This window comes from Rhinopithecus bieti, unplaced genomic scaffold, assembly GCF_001698545.2.
Source record: "Rhinopithecus bieti isolate Rb0 unplaced genomic scaffold, ASM169854v2 scaffold_42745, whole genome shotgun sequence".
NCBI lineage: Eukaryota > Metazoa > Chordata > Mammalia > Primates > Cercopithecidae > Rhinopithecus > Rhinopithecus bieti.
The window spans coordinates 2529346-2555251 of record NW_016819184.1 but is presented as its reverse complement, the minus strand read 5'-3'; the positions used below and the strand labels follow the sequence as shown (position 1 = coordinate 2555251).

Sequence of the window (25906 nt, the reverse complement as noted above, 5' to 3'; positions counted from 1 at the left end):
TCATCCAGAAGTCATCACCTTTATGGGTTTGTTGTTGTTGTTGTTGTTTAGTAATATATTTTAAAATGTTACTGGATAATTCATTTTCATTCCTTTTTATGATGATTATGAGATGGCTTTGTTTTCAATGATATGTTTGAAATTTAAGCATTTGAATGAGATTTCCTCTTCAAAATACCTGCCTTAGTGAAAACATGGTTAAACTTTTTAACAAGAGCCCAGTTGAAATCATGAAATATAATCCCGGATTCAGTCATTAGAATTCTCCTTTTATTGAAACCGGGCAACTACTCTCCACACTCGGCAATCTTGTGTCTCTGTTTACAGCTGCAACAGCTTCTGAGGCTGGAAACTGCCCAGAGAGCCTTTGGAATTTAGAGAACTGAGAAAAACATTAAATTTTCTGCCTGTGTTGTGTGTCCCAGAGAGCAGATCTGTGCCCCATACAAAGTGTGAGCTCCGGGGTCGATTGAGACAGCTTGTCTGGCTGATGAAATTACCGGGAGCAATTTTATACCCTGCTATCCAAGGCACATGGCTGAGTCCATTTTTATTACACCTTCACAACTCCTCAAGAATATGAATTAAAGCCTTTTGGATTTTGTCTCCTAGTTCATACTTAGACCTTCCACTAGGCATAGTTGACAAAGGCACTGTTTAAAAGGTATGTCTCATCCTGAGTTTCCATTCTCCAGTCTGTGTTTTTGTTAGCCTTTTGTTTTTATATCCTCCAATGACATCCTACATTCAACTTGCCTGTCACCAAATGTCCCCCTGCTCCACCACCAGCGCCCCATTCTACCTGTGCTGTTTTCCTTCTGCTGAGACTCACTTCCACCTGTGCCCAGTTCCACCTGCCTTTCCCTCTACCCAGTCTCAGTTCTACTTGTGCTCAATTCTACCTGCCTTTCCTTCTACCTGTGCTCAATTCTACCTGTTATCCATTTTGCCTATCAAACTACCTAGTGAAATGGGGGCCCAAACAGATTTAAAACTGGGGCACTGAGGTACTTCAGGAGGGCTGGCGCTGTGTGGGGACGAGTTCTGTCCCGGGCTCCCTCCAGGAGCAGTGCCAGGAAGTAGCCAAGGCCACACCAACAGGGTGAGCCCTGCGAGAGAGATTTTTGAAGACAGGAGACTAAGAAATGAACTAGATCTCGGGCAGACAGGGAGAGCTTGTCCCTCCTGCCAGATGGATCCTTTTCTTTCCTGGACCACCTTTAAAAATATTGACATACTTTCTCTTTATAAAAACAATCTGGGCTTAGTCTCCCTCCACTCATGACTATCTGGTATTTTTTCTAGTCATTTTTTGTTTTTCTTGTACTGGATATTCTTTACATTGGTCAAATGTGCATATATAATTACTGCAGTTTTCCTCTTCAATTATTTTCTCATGCTAATAAAACGCTCCATATTTGCATAGTTAATGTTTAGTGACTTAATGGTCACACAATATTTCATCATAACACAAGTTATGGTTGCTTGATTTGCCAAATAAAATATAGGACCCCCAGTTCAGCTTGAACTTCAGGTAAGCAACAGATATCTTTTTCTAGTATATGTATATCTCATGTAATATTTCATTGCAACGTTTGGGACATATTTATTTTTCTTTGTTTATCTGAGATTCAAATGGAGCTAGGCATCCTGTATTTTATCTTGCAACCCTACAAAATATCATATTATTTACACAGTTTCTTGTGGTGGATGTTTAAAATTTTCAGCAATGCTATGAACATCTTTGGGTATGAAATTTTCTATTTTGAATTACTTCCTTTGGTGGATTATTAGAAGTAGAATTACTGAAGAGATGAATATTTATTTTCAAGACTTTTCAAACCTGTCTCCAAATCACTTTTTAAAAAGGTTATAGCAATTTATGTTCCCACCAACAGCATATAAGAGTCCTCATTCCCTGCACCCTTGCTCACATTATCATCGTTGAAATACTTCTTTGCTATTTTGGCAGGCAAATAACGATGTGTCATTTTCATCTTTGATTACTAATGAGGTTCACTTTTTTTTGTTGTTTATTAGGCACTTAGTATCCTGGTTTTTAAATTTTCTGCAAGTATATCCTGACTTCTGTGGCCCCATTTTGCATTGCTTTGAAGTTATAAGGAATATGTCTTATTTTTACCTATCGACTTATTTTTACTCAGCTGCTGGTGCTGGAGCCTAGTCCCTATGATCGGGCTCAGGGATGATTCTGCACCATGGCTTTTGCTCCCAGCCTACCTGCTAGGCTACCCATTGTCTGGAAGATAAAAGCTTCATTTAGGAGTCATCTCCCAAATGCATTTAAAATAAATCAATTAAAGCATAGAATAGTAATTTTCTTCTGAGCACACAAAATTAAAGTTTTATTTTCACAGAGCTCCCTCATTTTTGTTCTTAATAAATGACTGGTTTCAAAGGGCTTCCATAAATCCTCAGTTATCCACCCTTACAAGCCCAGAGATATGCTGCAGGGTTCTGTTGTGTTCATGGAAACCATAAGGCTTCGTGGCATCTGCAGTATTTGCCCAGTGGAAATACAGATTCCTCAAGGTTGGGACTCCATTCCCAAAGGGCAGGGAGGAAAGAGAGGGCATTTCAGTGAATGTTAGTATGCAGATCATCCCTTTCCTAATGGAATTCATGCTACACCTTAGAAAAGAGCTGAAAAAGCAAGACTTACTTTCGCTAAGACAGGAAAGCCTGAACGATGCGAATGACTTCTGGAACCTTTCCTTAGGTTTGGTAAAGAGGGCCCGCGCAGTGCCCGGCAGCACCGCCTCTAACTTGTGGAAATGGCCCGTCTTTCTGGCCCTTCTGGGCTTCCTGTAGTTAATCCCCATCGCGGTTAAACAAGGGGCCGTTTGGTTGCCTTCTCTGATATTCTTGTCCAGAGAGACTTCCCAACAGGGCATTTACGTACTCCCAGGACTTGCTTTATGGAAATTGCTGTGTTCTCTTCAGTTTTTCGTTTTCTGTGTTACAACAGTTTTGGCATTTGTTGCCTTGCATGAATTTTTCAGCATGACATGACGGTCCGCTCCCTGAATTCAGTATGTCCACATCACCTGTTCACGTATCTGGCCTGAGCCTGGCTGCACTGGTATTTCTCATTAATGTTACTCTGTGCTCATACCCTCAGGATTTTGAGACCTCCTCAAGGGTTATGCTTTTCTTTCTACTTTCAGCCTGATTGTTTAAGCTAAGCACATTGATACATTGCTTCTGGTGATAAATAGCTGACTGTGTGATTTCGTTTATTCTAATGTGTAAGTCTCCATTGTGTAACTGGTTTGACCTGCAGAAAATTGATTTCAGCACCTACTAGGTCCACCTAGGCTGATACAGGCCTCTTCCTCAGCAGGAAAAGCTCCTCATCTCATGGGGAAGAGTCTGGGTCACAGCAGCTGCATCAGGATCAATTGTGGGCAGAATACTTCGAAGGCTCTTCTTCCTCACCCTCTTCCAACTTTTTCTGATGACTGCAAGAGTAGGGGAGAGTGAATCTCTAGCTTGTGTTGGTCATCAACAGTGGCTTCAGATTCCTTAGAGGAAGAGTTAAAATGTGCATCTGGATGAGGGGTAAAGAAATAAGGTTAGCCAGTAAGTACCTGTCTTGTAGCCCTGGAGTACGGCCTCCACACCCAGGTTTGCCATTCACTCCTTCAGAGAGTGAAACCTCTAAGCCTCAGTTTCACTGCCTGTAAAGTGGGACAGGAAGGGAAAGTTGGGTGTGATTGAAAGAGGTCAAAGTCACAGTGTTGAAAGGGCCATAGTTCTAACAGCCTTAGCACAGTGCTTGATCAGTGTGTAATATTATTAAGACGATTATCCACAGGACACATCTCATTGTCTTAAGGAGTAGATAAGACACAAAGGCAGCCTCTCTTGAGCTGAATGATATGCCAAATATTGATGTGTTTCAAAAGTTCATGAATAGACCATGTTGCCATTTTACTAATCATTGCCTCAATGGAAAACAAGCATTATTTAGCTGTTTCCCTGAACACCAACTTGGAATCTAAATCTCAGCAATTATCATCATTCACAAATAATTTATATTTCTGGGCAAATGGAAGATATCATATCATCATTATTGTATTTGTTCAATTTTAGTAATGTGTCCTTCGAGGACTCATTTGGAAGCGGATATGTATGCTATACGTATAAAATGAATTGGAGAAAATATTGGATTTTAACATTTCACTGTAAAGCCTGTATTCCAAGTTAATATAAAAGATGTTTAGGCATTCTGATATATTGCTGGTAAAAGGAGAGTTAGTAAAAGAATGCAATTTGAGAGCTCATTTAATAGGGGAAAAATAGGGACATGTCTCAAAGTATGTTTCATGCTATAATTTTACCAAACTTGTACTGGTTTAATGGGGAAAAATATATATTCTATGTTCCTTAAATGTCATTATCTTAGGGGAAAATATTTAAGAGCAAGGAAGGCTTTACAATATTCTTAGCTACAAGCCCCAGCAGTGAGCAGTTGCAGTTAATGGCAACAGAACTGCCTAGCTCGTAACCCCCCACCAAAGCAAGCACCCTTCAGGGCACGCAAACAAACGTGTGCACACGCACGTCCACACACATACGGTCTGCCTCCATTTGCAGAAGCCAGAGAGACTTTTCAGCTTTGGCCCTTTACCTTCCCCATTCTTGATTTTCTGTGTTGCTTTCTTTTTTCCTCCTTTTCTTCCTTTCTACCCAGCTCCGTCTGGTCTGAGAAACTCCCAGCTCTCCCACTTGACATTCTGATCAGCCCGCATTCCTCCTCTCCTTCTTCTCGGGGAGGAGAATTGGGCCATAACTCATGGTGGAGTTGTGGTGATTGCCTCCACATCGGGCACGAGGGGATCCAGGCTGATTTTGAGAAATTAGAGGCCTTTCTTTGCCATGGCCCAAGAGGAGAGGCTGCACACACATTTGCCTGATAATAACGGCAGCAAGTTTCCAAGAGGGCACAAAGCAGAAGTGCCCACGATTTCCATCCTGTCTTTACTTTTCTTGTATTTAAACAAGAAAAGTATTTCCAGCTCATTTTTCCGGTCTGGACAACCCTGTATCAGGAAACATTTGAGGTATTAATGGTTAGGGAGAATAAAATACAGCCCTGAGTGTGAGTACACCAGTGTTTCTCGTTCATGTTACTGTGTGCTCACGTCCTCAGCATGGTGAGACCTCCTCAAGGGTTTTGCTTTTCTTTCTACTTTCAACTTGATATTCTAAGGACCCCCTACCAAAAAAACATTCCTGAGGTTGGAAGTGACCCACGCCTTATGCTGATCAACCCTGAGAGAGGGACAGCAGAACCCAGGGCTCCCTGCCCATGCCCCATTGCTGCTCCCTGACAGTTTCAAGTCTCAGAATCTGGGATGATTTCGGCTTTTCCCATGAGTGTTGTTCCGTCTCATCTAATTCTGCCTTTTGATTCATTCACAGGGAAACTTCGTGGCTTGCATGACAGCTATTTTACGACAAATGGAGGATTACCATTATGCCCACTTGATCAAGACTTTCGGGAAAATGAGGACTGATGTGGTGGTAAGTGTCCCTTTCACCCTGTTCATGTAACCATGTCTTAGGGCCAGCACTTCAGACAAAAGCCTGATATCAATATATTCATCTAAAATAGGATTTTGCATGAGAACTTGTCTCCGATGGATTTCAAATGCCTCCTAGGAAGGTCTGACTGAAGCCTCGTTTCTAACAGGACAAGGGTCCGGACTTGCAGACTTGCTTCTAGGACTGAATGGAGAATGATTCAGGGGCCGAGCCCAGGGAAGTCTCTTGTCTTTCTTGGTGACAGTCTCCTCTCCTGTGCTTTGGGGTAATTGAAAATTTGGAGATGTTATCCGTGGATAGTCTCCCATTAACTCCTATTCATTTATTGGTTGACTTTTTAATAGCAGAAGCCAGAGTGACTTTTCAGCTTTAAGTTGTACTCCGTTATTAATTAGCTGTAATCATGGAAGCTCATCAACATTTCTCCAAATAATTCTCTAGTCATCCTCAGTAAAACTATGATACAACTTAATTAGGAAAAGTATAATAGAGGGGAATTTATTGCTTACGAACTACCTCCCTAATGACCTGAAATTACATTGCCATATGGCAAATATCCTCTGCAAAGCTGCAACCAAACTTGTTGGCAGCCTTCGTGATTACGTGTTGACTTGAACTCTTAGATTCCATTTCTAAGGATCCATAAGGTCCTGAGGAACAGGGTCCCCAATCCCTGGGCCACACAGCAGGAGTTGAGTGGCGGGCAAGCGAGCACCGCCTGAGCTCCGCCTCCTGTCAGATCAGCGGCTGCATTAGATTCTAATAAGAGCACGAACCCTATAATGACCTGTGCATGTGAGGGATCTAGGTTGCATGCTCCTTATGAGAATCTAATGCCTGATGATCTGAGGTGGAACAGTTTCATCCCAAAACCTGCCGCACCAACCCTTGGTCCATGGAAAAATTGTCTTCCAGGAAACTGATCCCTGGTGCCAAAAATGTTGGGGACTACTGCAAAAGAATGCCCATAGATTCCTGCAGAACACGGCAGTGTCCTAGTGTTTCTATAACAAGGGTTGTTGCACTTGACATGTATCTTGTTAAGAAATGGGAAGAAGAGAATGATCTTCATGATTTTTTTCAAAGGATTGTTTCTAATACATAGTTTTCTTTTTGTTGCCACTATACATATAATGCATAATTTTATTACATATCTATAGTGGCAACAATAAGAAAATTATGTATTAGAAATAATCCTTTGAAGATATATTTTTATATTTATATATACACACATATATATACACATATATGCACACATATATACATATACATATACACACACACACACACACACACACACACAGTCATGTGTTGCTTAACAGTTCTGCCAAATGCATCGTTAGGCGATTTCGTTGTTGCGTGAGCCTCATAGCGTGTACCCTAACTTAAACCTAGATTGTGGAGCCTACTACACACCTAGACTAGATGGTCTAGGCTACTGCTCCTAGGTTACACACCTGTACAGCATGTGACTACACTGAATACTATAGGCAGTTGTAATACAATGGCTGTAATGTCACCAGGTGATAAGAATTTTCAGCTCCATTACAATTTTTGGACCACTGACATATACAGTCTGTCACTGACCAAAATGTTATTATGCAACATGTGACTGTACTTTAAGATTTCTAAGGAGAACAAAAATGGGTCTAGACCTTAAAACCCTAGCAGTTTCCTCTCAATAAAAGTAAGGAAACAAGAGTATGTATATGTTTGTATTTCTGTGTCTGTTTTTCCCTGAATATTAATGAGTAGTTGATAGGAGGAGTATGCTCAAATGTGTAACCTGTATCCAGTGTTTATATCCCATGACTCTTTGGAAATCATTGCATAGCAAAATCAAATTTTACATTTTTACATTTTATTCCATAATTGAATCTAAACTACACGCTACCCCCTGCTTTGGTGAGTGTGAAGAATAGTTGTAGCTTAAAGCTAGAGGAACAGTTTTTTAGATAACGTTCCAGGTTGAAAAATAAAGTCTTCAGAAATAGAAGAGTTACCCATCTGGAAAAGTCAGGACTCCAATTAGTACTTTGCCCTTTTTCAGAACAATCACTTCATAAAAATCCACACATGCAAACATTTAATCTGAACTATTAAGTGCTGTGATTGATAAGGAACCTTCAAGGTAAGTGAAAAGTGGTGATGCCGAATGGTCTTTAAAAATTACTGTAGCTTGCTGAATTCCAGCTGTGTGCCCTCTGCCTTTGCTGAGATCCCAGGATCAGATGTTTACTACGTGTTGTGGTCCCAGTTTCCCAGGGGATGTTTTTCCATAGACACAACAGTTCAGAAAATCAATGATTTGCAGACAGTTTGACTTCCATTAAGAAATGACGTTGACCGGGCGTGGTGGCTTACACCTGCAATCCCAGCACTTTGGGAGGCGGAGGCGGGTGGATCACCTGAGGTCAGGAGTTCGAGAACAACCTGGCCAACATGGCAAAACCCCATCTCCACTAAAAATATAAAAATTAGCCCAGCATGGTGTCAGGGGGCACCTGTAATCCCAGCTACTGGGGAGGCTGAGGCAGGAGAATCGCTTGAACCCGGGAGGCGGAGGTTGCAGTGAGCCGAGATCGGGCCACTGCATTCTTGCTTGGGTGACACAGTGAGACTCCATCTCAAAAAAAAAAAAAAAAATGACATTTGTGGTTTTTTTATACCAGAAATTTAGACTGGAAAGATTGTGAACTTTTTTACTGTTGTTAATCGTCAGAACTTTTGTAAAATGTGTTCCTATCTGTTAACTGTACCGAGTATATGACTATTTTTCTACTCTGACAACTAATTTTTTTTTTGAGATAGAGTTTCACTCTTGTTGCCCAGGCTGGAGTGCAGTGGCGCAGTCTCGGCTCACTGCAACCTCCTCCTCCTGGGTTCAAGCGATTCTCCTGCCTCAGCCTCCCGAGTAGCTGGTATTACAGGCATGCACCACCACGCCTGGCTAAGTTTTTGTATTTTTTAGTAGAGACTGGGTTTCTCCATGTTGGTCAGGCTGGTCTCGAACTCCCAACCTCAGGTGATCTACCCGCCTCAGCCTCCCAAAGTGCTGGTATTATAGGCATGAGCCACTATGCCCGGCTTACTCTGACAACTGTTAAATAAAAGATTATTTTGTACAAAATTATTTGATGTTATTTAGTATTTCAGTATGAAATTAGCCAAAACCATTTTCCTGAGACTATTTTCCTTTTAACAAGTACTAATTCAGGTTCTCAAATTTAGCCCTTTTTGGTTGTGTGAGTCATTTTCATACAAAATCACACTGATTACCCACACCAATGATAGTGAGCATATAGAGCACAAGCGGAAAGACTGATCCAGAAGAGAAGAACCATAGACATGTTCAGCTCAGAACTCCCAGGACGGAGGCCATCCCAACCCTTTAGGATGCGAACCACGAAGAATCTGTAGAATCTTCTACACTGGAGTTGCTGATCTGCCCAAGGGGCTGCTGGCTGCCACATGTCCACGGCTCAGTAACAGAAGCAGAGAATGTGCCCCGATTCTCTGTAGTCAACTAGAAGGGAAGGAGGAGGGCTTTGGGACTTCTAGCGGAAAGTGTTGTCTTGCCACTTGTCACAAATTCTCACTGTGTGGCTTTGCAAAACACACACTAAATTTTCCTACACGCTCTCACTTCTGTGACCAGAAGTGTGTGTGTGTCTCCCACCGCAACCCATTCCCTGACACCAGCTGGATGTCCTACAATTCAATTCAATTCTGACACCATCTACCTGCAGTTAGCATCAGATTCTGCAAGGAAAAGGGCTTATCTGACCTTACTTAGCTTTCACCAGTGTTTTCCTTATTCTCTTTCCCCTGTGGATCACAAAAAAATTTTATAAATACAGAAAAGCTGAAAGAATAATACAGTGGAGCCAGGCTCAGTGGCTCACGCCTGTAATCCCAGCACTTTGGGAGGCTTTAGTGGGAGGATCTATTGAGCCCAGAAATTCAAGACCAGCCTGGGCCACATAGTGAGACCCCCATTTCTACAAAAAATAAAAAAAAATTAGCCAGGCATGATAGCTCACGCCTGTAGTCTCGGCTTCTTGGGAGGCTGAGGCAGGAGGATTGCTTGAGCCTAGGAGTTTGAGGCTGTGGTGAGCTAAGATTATGCCATTGCACTCCAGCCTGGGTGGTAGCATGAGACCCTGTCTCAAGGAAAAAAAGAAAAAAAAAAATGGAAATCTTGCTACCTGCCACCTGAATTCATCAGTTGAAAGCATGTTGGCGTATTTGTTTCCATCATGTGTCTCCAAGTATCTCTATCTATACAGCCAACCCCTTTCAGTCAGTGAGAGACGGGATGCACCTGCCCTCAGCTGTTCAGCAAACATCTCTGGGGAGGAAAGACATTCTCTGTTGGTCTTATTGCTCCATCAGAATGCACCAACCACCCCTTTTATATTTATATTATATTCAGATTTCCTTCATTCTTTCCAAACTTTTATGTCCTTTTCACCCATCACATCTGGTGGTTGTGTCTCTTTAATCTTTTTCTAAAATAAATCCATCACCATCACATTGTTTTATTTTCTTTTCATAGCATTGCTTTTCAGTTTTTCTGAAGAGATCAATCCATAGCTTTTGTAGACTATCTCCCATTCTGGACTTTTTAAATGCTGCCTTGTAATATGCCTTTCAACTGGTTTCTCTATCCGCCTGTATGTTCTGCAAACCAGAAGCTTGTTCTGAGATTCAAGCTCAACTCTTTGGCAAGAGTGTTTCAGTACTGGTGTTGAAAGCTTTCTGCTGTGTTACTACAGGAGGCTGGGCATGTCATGCTCAACCACTACTGGTGATGCTGAATTTGACCGCTGGGTTCAAAGCTGGTAACTTCCAGATCCCTCCATTGTGAAAATATGTACCTCTTCCTACCTTTGCAATTATCAGATAATCTTTGGAGGAAACTTTGATTCCACAAAAATGTGGACATGTCCTTTTTCCCTAACAATCCTTCATTGGATGGGTTGAAAATCTATGGCTGGTCCTCGTCCGTAATGGTTACTCCTTTGGCTGAGCAGAATGGAAATTTCCTAAGTCTAAGAGTCAAGATGCTTTGTCTTTAGTCTAAGAGCATTGGGAAGCTGTTGGAGAAATGGGTGCCGTGTGATGTCTAGAAAGCATTGATGCCTTGATCAGATTTATCATTTGAAAAGTGAAGTGTGGCAACAACAAAGGACAAGGATGGACCTAAGTCCAGGTGCGAGAGGAAGGCTGATGGCTGTTTTATTCAAGTGGGTGGGGACAGGGATGGAAAGATGCAGACAGAGTTATGACACGATCTTGCCTCTGAAATAGATGGATGGCTATTGTTGGAGCAGCCTGCCTATTGTATAAGACATCCTGTGAATAGTCAAACTAAAACATGTGGGCACAGTGGCTTGCACCTGTAATCCCAACACTTTGGGCGGCCAAGGCGGGAGGATTTCTTGAGCCCGGCAGTTCAAGACCATTCTGGACGATATAGCAGGATACCATCTCTACTAAAAATTAAAAAACTAGCCAGGCATGGTGGTGCACACCTGTGGTCCCAGGATACTCAGGATACTGAAACAGGAGGATCAGTTGTGTCCCAGGGTTGAAGCTGCAGTGAACTAAGATCATGCCACTATACTCCAGCCTGGGTGAGGGAGTGAAATAAATAAGCAAAATAAATAGAAACTAAAACTAAAAAATGCAACAGGAATAAATCCACGTTGAATGATGAAATTTTCACAATATACCCCTTGTTGACTTGTAGACCCTAGTGGAACAGTCTGGTAAGCGTCGTCAGCTGCTCGAGGCAAACACAGTTGTTAGGGGCCACCGCCATGGCTAGTGAATTATGCAGAAAACAAGGAAGCCTTGCAGAACCTCATCTCCCACTAGATGCAGCATTTTGTTTGATCAGCAAAGTACCAAAATTTAACAGCTGAGCCATACTAATGAAGTATGGGACTGTGTCTCTTAGAAAAGAAAGAGAATTGGGAAAATATGCTTCTCTTCCAGAATAATAAAAACGAGAGCCTGTATCTCAATTATTAGGATTTGAGAAGTAATCATCAAGAAAGCCAGCAATTTCATGCAAATAGAGATGTGACTGAATTGCGGTACTCAGCCTACAAAATATGCAGCCTGGTCGTTAAAATGGGAAACTCTTGACAAAGTGAGGAAGCTCAGTAGTGAAATATGAATTTCAATAATTAAACTGGAAAAGAAGCCATTTGTTGTGTCGGAAGGGAGGACTGGGATGCTCCCACTCCTGAGATCAGGAGGACACAGTGCCCATGTGCAGAGTTTGCAGGACATCTGGACTGACTTTTCCAACTTGATTCTGTCCAGGTCACTAATGTCTCCTCGACTGGAGGCATCTGCTCAAATAGAGTGATCAGGATCACTCATTTTATTTACGGTGGGGGCACACCAAACTCCTCACACCGCGGACTTCACCTGCCAGAACCTGACTTGGCCATTAGAGTTGGAGAGAAAGTATCTTAACTTTGAACATTAGCTTGTTATTGTCATCAAATTTAACTTGTGCCTCTTTGCAGGAGCTGCTTATTTAGACCTTTGTACTGGGAATTGCTTTCTTGGCTTCTTAAATTCTGTTCACCACCTTGGCCTTCACAGCCATTGCACCTAATTATTATTCAGGAGATTAAATAAATGAGAAATATCCACTCATTTGACAGTCCCTGACCACGGCCTCGTTTTTCTAAGACAGTTCTTGGTTGCCTTTCCCACCTTGGGTGTTGTGTGAGTTTGGGGCTACCAGGGATGTGTGCTTTTTGGGAAAGCCACTTGTTTTGTTCAGGTTAGCTCAGAGCACCTGTCAAGCTCTGGAAAGTAGGAAATCTTCTAATTCTGATACACACATAGTGGACAGCCCCTAGGAACTGGCTGCCCCTTCCTGATGCCAGGCACATTCTTATTGGCGTGGAGCAGGGTAGAGCAGCTGGGTATGTCCTGAACCCTGATTCTTTTCAGTTGCCCTGCGAAGCACAGAGCATCATCTAAGACACCAGAAGCATAACTCGGTAGCTTTTGGGGACGTAGCTGCCATCTAGGAGAGTTTGAAACATGGCCATACACTCAAATGGTTTACTGCGTGCCGAATCTGTGCAGATGGTCAGGAGCTCCTGTTGGAGTCTTTCATTTTGAGATTCCATGAGAGAAAGGAACAGACAGTAGTATCCTGTATTCAACCTGAAATCATGTCCTGTTCCTCATGAAAAATGGATTTAGAGCAAACATAAGAAAAAGCTGTAACCTGCAAGCCTTGTTTGTAAAAATCCTGTTTTCCTAGAAGCAGAAAGGATTTGAATGCCTGTTCCTAACCTTTGGGGATTTACTCTTTGACTATTAAAGAGCCATGCTCAGGGGCTATTTCAGAATATATTCTTGAAGCAGCCAGCTCAGACAGGAGGTGCTCGGTAAACGGAAAGACAGGTCTAATTCACAGCTCCTATGAAATGTATCTTCATTACTTTTCAGGATGTTTTCATTCGGCCCTTAAAAATGGGGTCTTTTATAATCGAATCATCGATGGGGGCTGTGTCATTTTACCTTTTCTTGGTGGGCCATTTCAGTGTTTTGTCTTTTTTATTTCAGGATTTCCTAATGGAAACATTCATCATGTTTAAGAACCTCATTGGAAAGAACGTTTACCCCTTCGACTGGGTGATCATGAACATGGTGCAAAATAAGTAAGTGTGGGGAGAATGGCTCTCACCTTTTCTGTGGCTCCCAATTCATGTCTCCTGGGAACAGTGATGTTGCCTGGAGACCAAGCTGGCTTCAATAAAATGTTCTGCAAACGCTGTTCCTAACTCTGTGAGGCAAACAGTTCTAGGGAGACATGGACTCTGAGTTTGTGGTGACTTCCTTATGACAACACAGGGCTCTAGCTGTAAGAACTTGAGCTCCATCCCCTGGAGAAAAACAGCCTGGACCTGGATCTCCCATAGCTGTCGTCATGGGCACATGGGTTCTGCTCAGCGTCGCTTTGCACGCTCATGTTACCCACGTTTTTATCAGCCCTAGCCACCGTCAGCTCCATGCAAGAGGCTTTTGCAAAGTGTTGACATTTCACATATTTCAGTTTTTTTAATCATGAGCGTTTTCTTCATACTCATTAAGTATTGAACTTGTGCCTTGTTTATCATCTCCAGTGAGGGCTGTTGGTTAATTTTCTAGTACACTGGCTTTTATCATTTCTGTGAGCACTAACAATGACCGTAGAATTCTCAGTCACATGGGATTTTTAAAAAGAACTTTCTGTTCATCTCTGTTTTTCTTTCTCATTGCAGTTTTATGGAGATAATTGTGGGTTCGTGTGCAGTTGTAGAAAGTCATAGAGATCTTGTGTATAAGGGAGTTGATGATGCAATTCACTGATCTTACTCGGATTTCCTCAGTTTAATTTGTATTCATTAGTGTTTGTGTTGAGTTGTGTGCAGTTTCACCACGTGTATATACTGTGGACTCCACCACAGTGAAGCCACTGAGTGTTTCCATCACCACAAAGGTTCTGCTTGTTGCCCAATTATAGCCACATATACCTCTCCCCTCCCCACCCCACCATCCCTAAGCTCTCTCAACCACTCATTCGTTCTTCATTTGTATAATTGCTTCATTTCAAAAATGTTACATAAGTGTAATCATACTGTATATATGCTTTTAGCACTGGCTGTTTTCACTTTGCTTAATTCACTGGAGATCCATTTAGGTTGTTGCCTGTATCAATAGCTTATTCCTTTTTATTGCTGGGTAGTGTTCTGTGGTACGACTGGACCAAGTGTGATGAACCATTTTCCTGTTGGAGGACGTCTGGGCTATCCCCAGTTTGTGGCTCTTATGAATAAAGCTGCCACCAGCCTTCGTGCATCTGTTTTTGGGTGAACGTGAGTTCATTTTTGTGGCATATATGCCTTCGTGGACAGATGCTGGGTTGTCGGGTAATTGCACATTTCATGACATAGGAAACTGCCAATCTATGGCTGTACCGTCTTACATTCCCACCAGCCATGTGAGTGATTCGGTTTGTCTGCATCCAGCCTTTGCTGTTGACACTGTTTTTTTATTTTAGCCATGCTGGTAGGTATCATCCTAAGGAAATACACTACATTTGAATTTTCTGTGATGGCTGTGCCTCTTTTTAATGCCTGTTGTCCTTCCCTTTGACAAATCCAAAGCAGCACAACCTTTCCTTTGGCCTCCTCTGGGTTTTGCTGCTTTCTGGGGCAGCAGAGACAGATTGGCCTTGTGTACCATGGCTGCAGGAGTCCTGCAAACCTCCCTGAGGGGTAAGCGTGAGGGAGGGAGTGATGTTCACCCCACGTCAGATGTTACTGAGGTTGGAGTCTCCTTCCACACATCAAAGGCGGTATTTGAGAGTAGATGGAGGAAGCTCCAGAGACCCTGGCAGTGCTGTATCCTTAGCCCTGGCCCAGGGACCAGAGTGGGGGTCCTGGCCTCTGCTCCTCCTCACCCTTCCACCTGCTGGGTGACTTGAAATGACTCCTGTGGCCATCTCTCAGCTTCCAAGTCGTCGTCTAGAAAATGATGGACTTAAAATAAAGCACTGGTCTTTTCCCTTTTCTCTGGCAGGATGAACTTTTGTGATGGACAGTCTAGATTTCCTCTGAAGAGCTCTGTAGGCTTGTGTTTTTAATGGCTGTATTTTGCACATGGAGAAAACAAGCAAACACACCAGCAACAAGGATCAAAACCCCCGCTGCCCTGGAGCCATAGATCGCATGACATCACTGGCCAGGAGCAGAGGTGTGGCTGAGCAGGCCCCTGAGCACAGGGTGTGGAGGCGGCATGGCCTGGTGGATGCCGTGCTCTGCCTCCTGACTCCTCCATGTGTAGACCTGACCTTCAGGTCTCCCAAGGGAGCAGCACATCCTGGCTGTCAGGCTGTGGATTCTGTGGCCCCGGGTGAGCACTGCTGCGACAAAGGTCAGGCGGGACAGGCTCTCTGAGGTTGCATTCATGTTGCTTCTACTCCGACGGTCTCCTGTTTAGGAGGGCATAGTCAAAATCTACTTATTTTATGATTTTTTTCTTTCTTTCTTTTTTTTTTATAATCGAGAGCCAGTTTTCAGTTGGAACATTGTGGCCGCATCATTCTCTCTTCCTACTTCACTGTTTTCCTCCTGCCACCAACCCCGCGCTACATAAGGGTTGCTGCAGCACTGGCCGCAGTGCAGAGCCACACAGTCACTAAGTAAGCGGTCTGGGGCTCAACCCTGGGAGTGCTGTGGTTCTGCTTCCCTTCTCCAGAGACCTTGTCCATCTTCTCCTGGGATATTCTATTGTTTGTGGGGTGAGCAGATGGCTTGATCCACATTCCTTGGAATCATGAATTCACTGCAAACCAGTGGCAACCTTCCCCGGCCAGCACCCCTACTCACTAGAGCCCCTCCACAGGGCACGGTGCCTGACACAGGTACACACACTGCAGCAGCAGGTTGGTACAGTGGCATTTTGGACCAAAGCCTTTCCGTCTTAGAAACAGGGAAGAGAGTCTTTTGTTTTGAGGACAGGGAAACCCTGTGGGAGAAGCCACAGGGCTCAGTGTCCTCCCAGTGGTTGATTGGATGAGACTTCTGAGGATAAAGTCTACCTTGGTGGTAATAAAGTCCACCTTGTTCTCTTGTTCATCGTGTACACAGACGACAGCTGCAAAGACGTCTTGACAAGGGAAGCAGCCTGAATGTAAAATTCCTACAGTTTATTTTCTGTTTTACATAAAATGTTATGCTGAACCGTCTAATCAAGGGTTCTAGTACTCTGAGGCCAGGTCGTTGGGCAGACAGTGTTTCCTCCATGGGAGCTTCCTGCAGAGAAGTGATGTGTGCCTGCATGTGTGTGCATGTGGGTGTGTGTGTGTACCTGTGCTCATCTGTGTGTGTACATGTGGGTGTGGGTGTGTACCTGCATGTGTGTGCATGTGGGTCTGGGTATGTGTACCCGTGTGCTGAGGTGTTGGTTTCAAGGAAAGGCACTTTTATTTGCAGAGATTCTGACTCAGAAGCTCAAACAAACCCATATTCCTATCCCAGTTGACACACTGAGCAGAAACAAGTTCCCAAGGTCACACAGCACAGGAGTCAGCCACGGAAGAGGCATTTTAGGTCCCGATTGGAGTTGGTCACTGATAACTGTAACTTTTATTCCCACATCCTTCTGCCCCCAAATGCTGCCCTTTGTGTTGAATAAACAAGATGAATGTTCAGAAGCGGGATCAGGTTGGTGTTTGAAGAAGATTATTGCCTCCCTGTGGTCAGATACTTGACACTGTCTGGAGACAGCTGGTTGGAAGACCCTTAAGTATTCTTTGACACCTTTGCTTCAATACCAGCTTCAAAATTCAATAGCAGCTTCAAAATGAAGGGTTTGCATCCCTTTCCCTGTGCGCACGCATTCTCTGTGAGGCAGTGCGCGTCCGCACTCTGGAGCTGAGAGTGAGCTAACATTGGGCATGGCTTCCAGCACCAGTCCCTGCTGTGGGGATATCACATGCCCTCACATCCTGAATACCCTCAGCAGCCCTCTGGGACAGCTGCTGTGTTTATGTCCGCTTTACATGTGGGAAAATTGAGGCATGGAGGTTGGGTCACTTGCCAGAAGACACAGAGCTGGGAGGTGTTAGTGCCAAAATTCAAATCCAGAGCATCCCCCCCAGAGCCGTGCCTGAGCCACCCAGCTACGCTGCCTGTTGGTCTTAAGTAGGTCTCCTATTTCCCAAGAGAGTGTTAGGAGTTTTTATTTTGTTTTTATTCGAGTGTCCATAAAACATAACTTTTCCACAAGGTTTACTGCTTACATGAGTGAATTTTGAGCATGGAATTCATTACATCGCTACTTACTTTCTTCACCTTTAGAAGGGTATGCACCATTTATTAATGTGCTTCATACAAGCAATCTTGCTGTGCAGTCTAGAAAAATCACATCTCCCTAGTATTGTCATAAAGTAATCCCCTTATGGAAATTACAGATACCATATTCTATGTCTTTATCTACCTGCCACATATGTGTATCTATATTGCGTCTAACTAGATTAACATTTTATATGTTGCCAGACTTCCCTGCTTCCTCCACCCCTTAACAAGTACCAGAGACTTCCTTGCCTCGGCTGGATGAGCAGTGGTTCCAGAAGCTTCTGGCGTCTGTGTTTCAGTTTTAATGGCACAGTTGGACATGTAGTTTTACCACCTATGGCTTAGAAATGGACAAACTTAGCCTCTGTGGTCTCTTATATTTGTACGCTTGTTTATCTTTGTCTCTGTGAACATACCTTTCCTCGATACGTGGGGCTTGTAAAATGTAATTAAAGACAATATCTATTAGTTTTGGTGATACGACTTGTAAATCAAGAATCAAAATTATAGGATTTAATGAATATCTCAAAGGACGGTGTTCACTCGGTTGTTATGTTCAAGATGGGAACTGATTGGCGATGGCCTGACATTATAGCTCTGCTCTAGGATATGAGAGTGCCAGATGGCAAGATGACATTTAAGATGAGCACAGCACAGAGAGAGTAGAAGTGTGCTTGTGTGCTAGCACCCAGAAGTGCTTTATAATCTTCCCAGAGGGGAACAGCTGCTAAGTTTTCATTGAAGCTCTCAGGTTCTGTTGGAAGCACAGACCTTTCCCTGTTGGCACGTACATACTGGTATCCATCCTGGAACTCTTATTAGCTGACTTTCTCAGATTCACGCTTTGTGTGTGCAGCATAGTCTAATGGCCAGTCCATGGCTATCATAGAGTTGTCCTTGGTTGTTAATGAGAATGTGACCACTTGCTTGAATTTTTGTGTCTCTTCTAGCCTCAGGGTTTGCCTTAGTGCTCCAGTAGGGTGCTTGAGTTTATGTACTAATAACCCCTACTAGAATTTTAAGTGATAGGAATGACCTGGTAGGAAGTGAGTCGGCCAGGTAAACTGAATCCCTTTGTCACCTCGAAGAAACCGTTTCTTATTAACTGCTTTACTTTTGCTTGAGAAATGCATTTCTACAACATGTAGTGGCTGAGAGAGAGGCCAGTACTGAATGTATTCCCCTATTTCTGGAATTAGACTTTCTTGTTCATAGTGGCTACATAGTGTGTAACAAAACCTTATCCACAGTTGTCAGCTACTCAGACTTGTACCAGAATTTTTGAAAATTCAACTACTCCAGCTCACAACTTCCCTAGTCCTCCCTGCCTACTGTACCCTCTGCTCTCAGGATAATAAAGACATGAAACCAACATTTGCATTTCCTCAGAGCTAGTGTGGTTTGCACCTGGGATGATCAGTTTCTTCCAGGCATTCCTCTCTGTTGGCATCGGTTTTGTGTTTGAAACTTCCTGTTCGTTTTCAGGCTAGGCTAGGACCTACCGGAAATAACGATTAGTGTTTTGAAGCCCACACACTTTGACAGAGGACTTGGTATGTCTTGCAAGTAAAGGTTCATAGAACATGATTGTAAAATAGAATATGTAAAATTGTAGAGAAAACGACGCTTTCGAGAAGTCACAATACTCAAAGCTGACTGCAAGATAAAACGTAAAGGCAAATAAGATGGTTGCCGGGTTCTCACTGGATGGTGAAAATGATCCTTGCCATTTATCAGGGGTAGCTGGTGGTTCACAATGCAGGTTTTTTTTTGTTTGTTTTTCTGAATGTTGTCCAGGCTGGAGTGCAGTGGGAGGATCATGGCTTGCTGCAGTCTTTACCTACTGGATTCAAGCAATCCTCCCAGCTGAGCTTCCCAGATAGCTGGGACTACAGGCACATGCCACCGTGCCCAGCTAATTTTTTGTGGGTTTAGTTTTTTGGAGAGATGTTGTTTCGCCATATTGACCAGGCTGGTCTCGAACTCCTGGGCTCAAGTGATTCACCTGCCTTGTCCTCCCAAAGTGCTGGGATTACAGGCATGAGCCACCACACCCGGCCATGATGTAGATCTTTATATAGGAGACACTGATCAAGAGAAGATCGTAGGGGAGGAATCAGTTGAGAATTCAAAATTCTGCCCATAGAAAACAGAAGAGATTATTCTTTCAGTTAGGAAATGCGTAAGATGTTACAGTCAGCATGTTGGTTATATCAATGGCTGATTATGATTGGACCTATCTGAAAGACTAGCTCATCAAATTAAAGGGATTTAGCTGACCTGCTCCATTTAGTCTTGTCTAGTCATTGACCATTTCAACATTGGAGACTGTCAGTCAAAAACTATTGTTTGGTTTTGTTCTATCTTCAGTCAATTAATCTTATACTTGTCCTTTCACACTTTGAAATTTCATCCCTATTTGGAGTTTGTGAGATCATGTTGCTATTTATTTCCAGTGTCTATGTGTTACACGTTTAAAAAAAAAAAAAAAAAAAAATCATGGCCATATGGAGACCGTCCCAAACAGATCAGGATGATGCTTGCAGTCTGCAAAGGGTGGAGGATTTTGATCTCTTGACTGCATTTTGACGACCACCTTGGCTCATTTCTCTGTGGCCTCTCCTCCTCTCCCCATGCTTCATCCTTCTTTCAGCCAGGAAGTGTTTTCCTCAATCCACTGACGTAGCGTATTGCATTTTCACCAGCCTGACATCCTAAGGCACCACTTGCCTTAGGATGGGAGAGAGGGAAGAGTTAGTGCCCATGTGCGGGGGACCTGCCCCCAGGACCATGGCACCAGTGGCAGCCTATGGATGGCTGAGTCAGGAGGGTTGCGCGTTTTCTTTCCTGTTCTACCTCCGTCCAGAGAAGCACCTCTGCATCCCAATTAAGGGTGCATAGTTGAATATTCTTTGTGCGGGTTGAAATCATGGTTATACAGCATTTGGGACTTGAGAAACTCTTGGATTATTACTTCTTAACATCTTTTTTCCTTTCTTTGAAGCCTGGATTTTAGTTAATGTTGTGACTTCTCATTTAATTTATTTTTAAAATTTATTGGTTTACTATTGAGGTTTTGCACATCCAATGGCTTGATGAGTTTAGGCACACTGTAGAATTATTTTTTTCCTATGAAACAGTATACAGCAGTTGTTGACAGAAACACTGTCAAAACACAACTAGCTAAGTACCAAAACACACACACACACACACACACACACACACACACAGACCATACTGACTATACATTTTGCTTTGCGCCGAGAGATGTTTCAAGCATAAAATAGAGAGGGCATTTGGCTTTGGTCCTCATAACATGAAGTGCCTCCTCTGGCATTAAGTGCCAGCGGGATGCGGCGTTAACACCAGCCAGGTGCTCACAATGAGATGTGCATGGTCTCTGAGAATTTGGGGTGAAAAAAATAGCAATTCAAAGTCAGTACAGTGAAAACATTTTGGAATGAAAATGTCCCTGGAGTTCTCCATACCTGCATTTTACTGCAGCTCATACGCTTAATAGTACTGCTCTTTGAGCCGTCTTCCTCTCTAAGCACACTGGCCTAACCTGAGACATTTCACAGCCCAGAGTCCCCAGTTTGCAGGCCCCAGGTCTGCTTCCTAGGTTGGTTAACTTGGGCTGTACCTGAGTGCATTTCTGGCAAGTCACCCAGAGAAACACATGAGACTTTTTGGGGGGCTGTGTTGGCCATTGTGACGTATCAGGATTTCAAGACAGATACTGACTTGGATCCAGTAATGATGCTCAGGACCCTCCAGCAGGAAAAGGACCCACTGGGGCTACATTGCTATGTCTATTATTTTAGTTTTACCTTCACAGATTGCTTTTAGAGAGGACACAGGCACATTGGCCATTCTCTGTCAGCAGCTTTGGGCCTAGATATGGTTGCAGTTGGTGTATCAGAGCCCACCGCACCTTGGGATGGAAACTGACCTATGACCAAATGCTACCTGTTGGAGTTCTGTTCATTCTTAAGGCATGGTCATAAATTATTTCAGATACTTTCCGTACCAGTTCTTCTACGGCATGTCTGCTTTTGCTCTTTGCTTAATAACTAAAGCAAATAATTTCCAGAGTTTTGCCTGGTTGTTTATAACCAATGTATTGCACATAGCCTAGATATTTTAAACTGTGTCGTCTTATTCAGATTGCCTCTTTTAAATTTTAATTCAGAGATGAAAAATCAACCTACTCTCAAAGGAGTGGCGGTGGTAAAGAGCCCTCTGCAGGACTCTTATTTAGGGAAGCTCGCTTTGAGGAAGGTTTGCAAAGGGCAAAGTCTGTTTAAGAATTCTCAGAGACCACGCGCACCTCGTCGGGAGTGCGTGGCTGGCACCGATGCCTTATTAACCCGCTGGCGCTTAATGCCAGAGGAGGCACTTCACGTGACGAGGACTGAAGCCAAGTGCCCTCTCTGTTTTATGCATGAAACATCTCTCCGCACAAAGCAAAATGGAGGAAATACACTTGATTACAATCCTCCTCCCGATCCTCTCATGCTAAGTTTTAACCTCCTGTGCTACTGGGACTTGGAAGAAAGTCTGTGCAGTTTGGGACCCTCTGGTGTGATGCTTTTAGGTCTAGATCGGGAGCAGGAGGAAGTCATGTTAACCGAGTCCTCGCGGGCTTGCCAGGCAGTCTTCCGTGTCTTTTCGGTAGCTCTCAGGGAAGGACAGTGGTTTCCCCTAGAGGAAAATCGACAGTGTCCACACACGTTGTTGTTGTCACAACTTGTGGGGCTGCTGGCATTTAGTGGGTAGAAACCAGGGATGCTGCTAAACACCTTTTCATGCATGAGACAGCCCCTGCTGCAAAGAGTCATTTCATCCAAAATGTCACTAGTGTCTCCATGTGATCGATGGAAAAAACAGAGTCTCAGTGATGCTAAGTAACCATTAGAAATACATAGAAATATATGTGCCGTGGCTCATGCCTGTAATCCCAGCACTTGGGGAGGCCGAGGGAGTTCGAGACTACCCTGACCAATATGGTGAAATGCTGTCTCTACTGAAAATACAAAAAAGTAGCCAGGCGTGGTGGGTGCCTGTAGCCCCAGCTACTCAGGAGGCTGAGACAGGAGGCTGAATCGCTTGAACCCGGGAGGTGGAAGTTGCACTGAGCTGAGATCACATCACTGCACTCCAGCCTAGATGACACAGCCTGGACGACAGGGAGACTCTGTCTAAAAAAAAAAAAAAAGAGAGAGAGAGAGAGACATATGTGTGTTTTATTGCAGTGACTCTTTGTCTTTGTTTCCCCATTTCTCAGCCACGCTTCTCGGCCGTATGACCTCAGCCAAACCTCTAGAACAAATAATAGCAGCTGCCTGCTGAAGATAGGACTCATCTTCAGTTATTAGGGGGCTGTCCGAGAATTGGAGGCAGTTTCCCCAAGTCACTCTGCCCGGGACTGCAGTGTCTTTGCAGGAGATTCTTGTGGGCTTTGGTTTGGAGTGGTGGTTGGGAGCAAGATGGCATTGGAATCACCGTGACATCAATGTACATGCCAGGGCTGCCTCCAGTCCTAGCTGGCGTGTGGGACATGCGTTGAAAATATTAGCAAGAGCCTGTTCTCAGGGTGCTTGGGCTGCCAGCTCCTATACCCCCATTCTGCTGAGCCTGGGGTGAAGCAGTAGCCACATGCCTTTCCCCTCTACCTCTCCCAGCCAGAGGCCACCTTCAGTGCAGGGGTTGAGAGTGCAGCCCTGGAGTCAGCTTGTCAGGTCAAATCCGTGCTCCACCACTTGTGAGCTTTGTCAATTTAGTGTTTGGCAGATTTACCCCGTGCTGTAGTTTCTTCACCCATAAATTAGAGACGAAGTCAAGCCTTGCTGGAGTGTTTTGGGGGAATAAATGAGAAAGTACATGTGGGGTGCTTTGTTCAGAGCCTGACCTCCAGTGACCTTTCAACAAGCGGTGTCTGTAGCCACCTCCATTTTTATGAAGATGATATGATAGTATGTCATTGTCCCTCTGAATCTGAGAATTGAGCCCACAGGTAGGGTGTGCAGCACAGACATTGCCTTGGAGATTCAGAGCACTTTGTCCGTGTATTGAGAAATCACATTATAAAGAAATACAATTCTTTGCTTTCAGAGATTCACTCTCTTCTTGTGAGGGTATTTGTATTATTCAAATTACGGTTTTCCTTGATTTATAGGTAGTTAAGTCAACCCATTTTGCTTGCTGTTTTCCTAGAAGCAGCACTTGCAAATTGTTTTATGTGACATGGCTGACACACTGTCAAGCAGAGGTCTTGTGCAGTGTCTCTGTTCAGAAGCCAGTCACCAGAATGGTGGTCCTGTCTGCCCTGGCATCTTGGAAGGGCAGAGCTGCAGTCCCCAGGGAGGATCCCGCGTCCCTCATGTGCAGGTGAGGTTCTGAGGTTCAGGGGGGTTGAATGCGTGGCTCCGGGCGCCCTGTGTGAGTAGCAGGGCAGACTGCAGAACTGGTTGCTCCTAAGCCTCATCCAAGGCCAGGCAGATAAAATGTGAACAGTGACGCCTACCACCCGTGCAGCTCCTTGGGAAGCCCCATTGGCATAACGAGAGTAGAGAGCTTGACAGGGAGGTCCTCAGTAAATGAATGCCAACTCCTGACCACGCTCAGTTTTGGTGACAGTAGGTGGCACTGTCTATAGGGCCTCCCAGGAACCAGGGACTCCACCTGCCTCCTCTCCTTCTCCCACCCTCAGAGCCAGTCATACACGGGCCCGAGTGGATAGGACTGGAGTTCCTGAAGCCAGCTCCCCAGAGCCTCCTCCAAGCTGCCGTCCTTCTCTCCTGTGGCAGGGGCATCTTGCTGGCAAATCAGTGTACATCTCAGCCCTGGCCCCACCTCCACAGGCTCCCGATGTCTTGCAAGGAAAGCTAAACAGAGACTTCCAAACGGTTTGAACACAATTCTAGCAAAGAAAAACATTCCCAACCCCATCGAGGTGTAACTGAGCGAGAATTCCTTACTATGTAGAACCCTCCGATGTTTTTATTCTGTTCTGTTCTGTTCTATTCCAGCCCATCCATTCTATCCCTTTTCACTAAATAAATAAATAAGTAAAATTTCACATTCTACCCATTCTATTGATTTCATGCTCCACTGAATGAATCACAGCTGATGCCAGCCTGTGCCACCCAGAACAGAAAATGCTGCATGGCTGACTTCTCCCCCTCCCCACCTCCCTCCCCCCTCCCCTCTCGTTTCCTCCCTCCTCCCCTCCCTCCCTTCCCTCTCCCTCCCTCCCTCCCTCCCTCCTCCTTCCTCCTCCTTCCTTCTCCTTCCTTCCTTCCTTCCTTCCTCCCTTCCTCCTCCTCCTCCCTCTCCCTCCCTCCTCCCCTCCCTCCCTCCCTCCCTCCCTTCCTTCTTTCCCCTCTTTTCCTCCCTCCCTCCTCCTCCTCCCTCCCTCCCCCTTCCTTTCCTCCCTCCTCCCTCCCTCCTCTCCCTCCCCCCTCCCTCCTCCCCTCCTCCCCCTCTCCCTTTCCTCCCTCCTCCCCTCCCTCCTTCCCTCCCCTCCTCCCTCCTCTCCCCTTCCTCACCCTCTCTTTCCTCCCCCTCCCTCCCTCCCCCCTCCTTTTCCTCCTCCTTCCTCCCTCCTCCCTCCTCTCCCCTCCCTCCCTTCTCCCTTTCCTCCTCTCCCCTCCCTCCCCTCCCTCCTTCCCTCCCCTCCCTCCCTCACTCCCTCCCTCCTCCCCTCCCTCCCTCCCTCCCTCCTTCCTTCCTTCCTCTTTCTCAGTGTCCTTGCCTGCATGTGGCGTGGTCATTGGTTTTCGTTCTAGCCATTCTCATGGGTGTGCAGTGGTGTGTAGGCAGGGGAGCTGCGTGTCTTCAACTTCTGTAGGAGCCGCCATCTACCTTTCCAACAAGACTCCAGAGAAGGCTTCATTATTGTCCAGAATTGTTCATTCCACCTTTTCACACGTCCCCACCCCCCCTCAAGCAGTATTCATGTTGCTGTGCAGTCTCAATCATACTTTATACCATCAGACTGAGTTTTCTTTATCCAGTCTGGTGGTGTGTAGTGAGATTGTGTTAAACGTGCCTTTCCTTGATATCTGATTAGGTTGAGCACGTTTTTATTTATGAGAAATGATCATTATTATTATTTTCTCTTGTATTCAAGGCTCTTGTCCCTTTTTTCTGTGCTTAGCAAGAGTTATGTATGTGTGTGTGTGTATATATATACACACACACACACATAAATATATATATATGTTCTGGATAAGATCCTTGGGTCAGGTATGTGTGCTGTAGATTTCTTTCTCCACTCAGTGACTGGCAGGATTTTTTTTTTTTTTTTTTTTGTCTCTTAATAGTGTTTTTTGTTGGGTGACATTTAAAATGTCTTTTGAAGATGCTTGCAGAAAGAACCTGAATGGACTCACCTGCTGGTGACTGTCTGGGTAGCAAGGTTCAGCATGCTTGCTATGTGGAAGCTTCAC

General features: G+C 44.4%; 1 protein-coding gene across 4 annotated transcripts in view; it reads left to right on the top strand.

The window, feature by feature from the left end:
- Positions 1-25906, top strand: part of DOCK1 (dedicator of cytokinesis 1) — a 487728-nt gene that overhangs the window by 275134 nt on the left and 186688 nt on the right. For all 4 annotated transcript variants that reach the window (XM_017858668.1, XM_017858667.1, XM_017858670.1 and 1 more), the window contains 2 exons: positions 5449-5550; positions 13177-13271. In XM_017858668.1, the coding sequence (XP_017714157.1) occupies positions 5449-5550; positions 13177-13271 (197 nt within the window). The remainder of the gene's footprint in view (positions 1-5448; positions 5551-13176; positions 13272-25906) is intronic.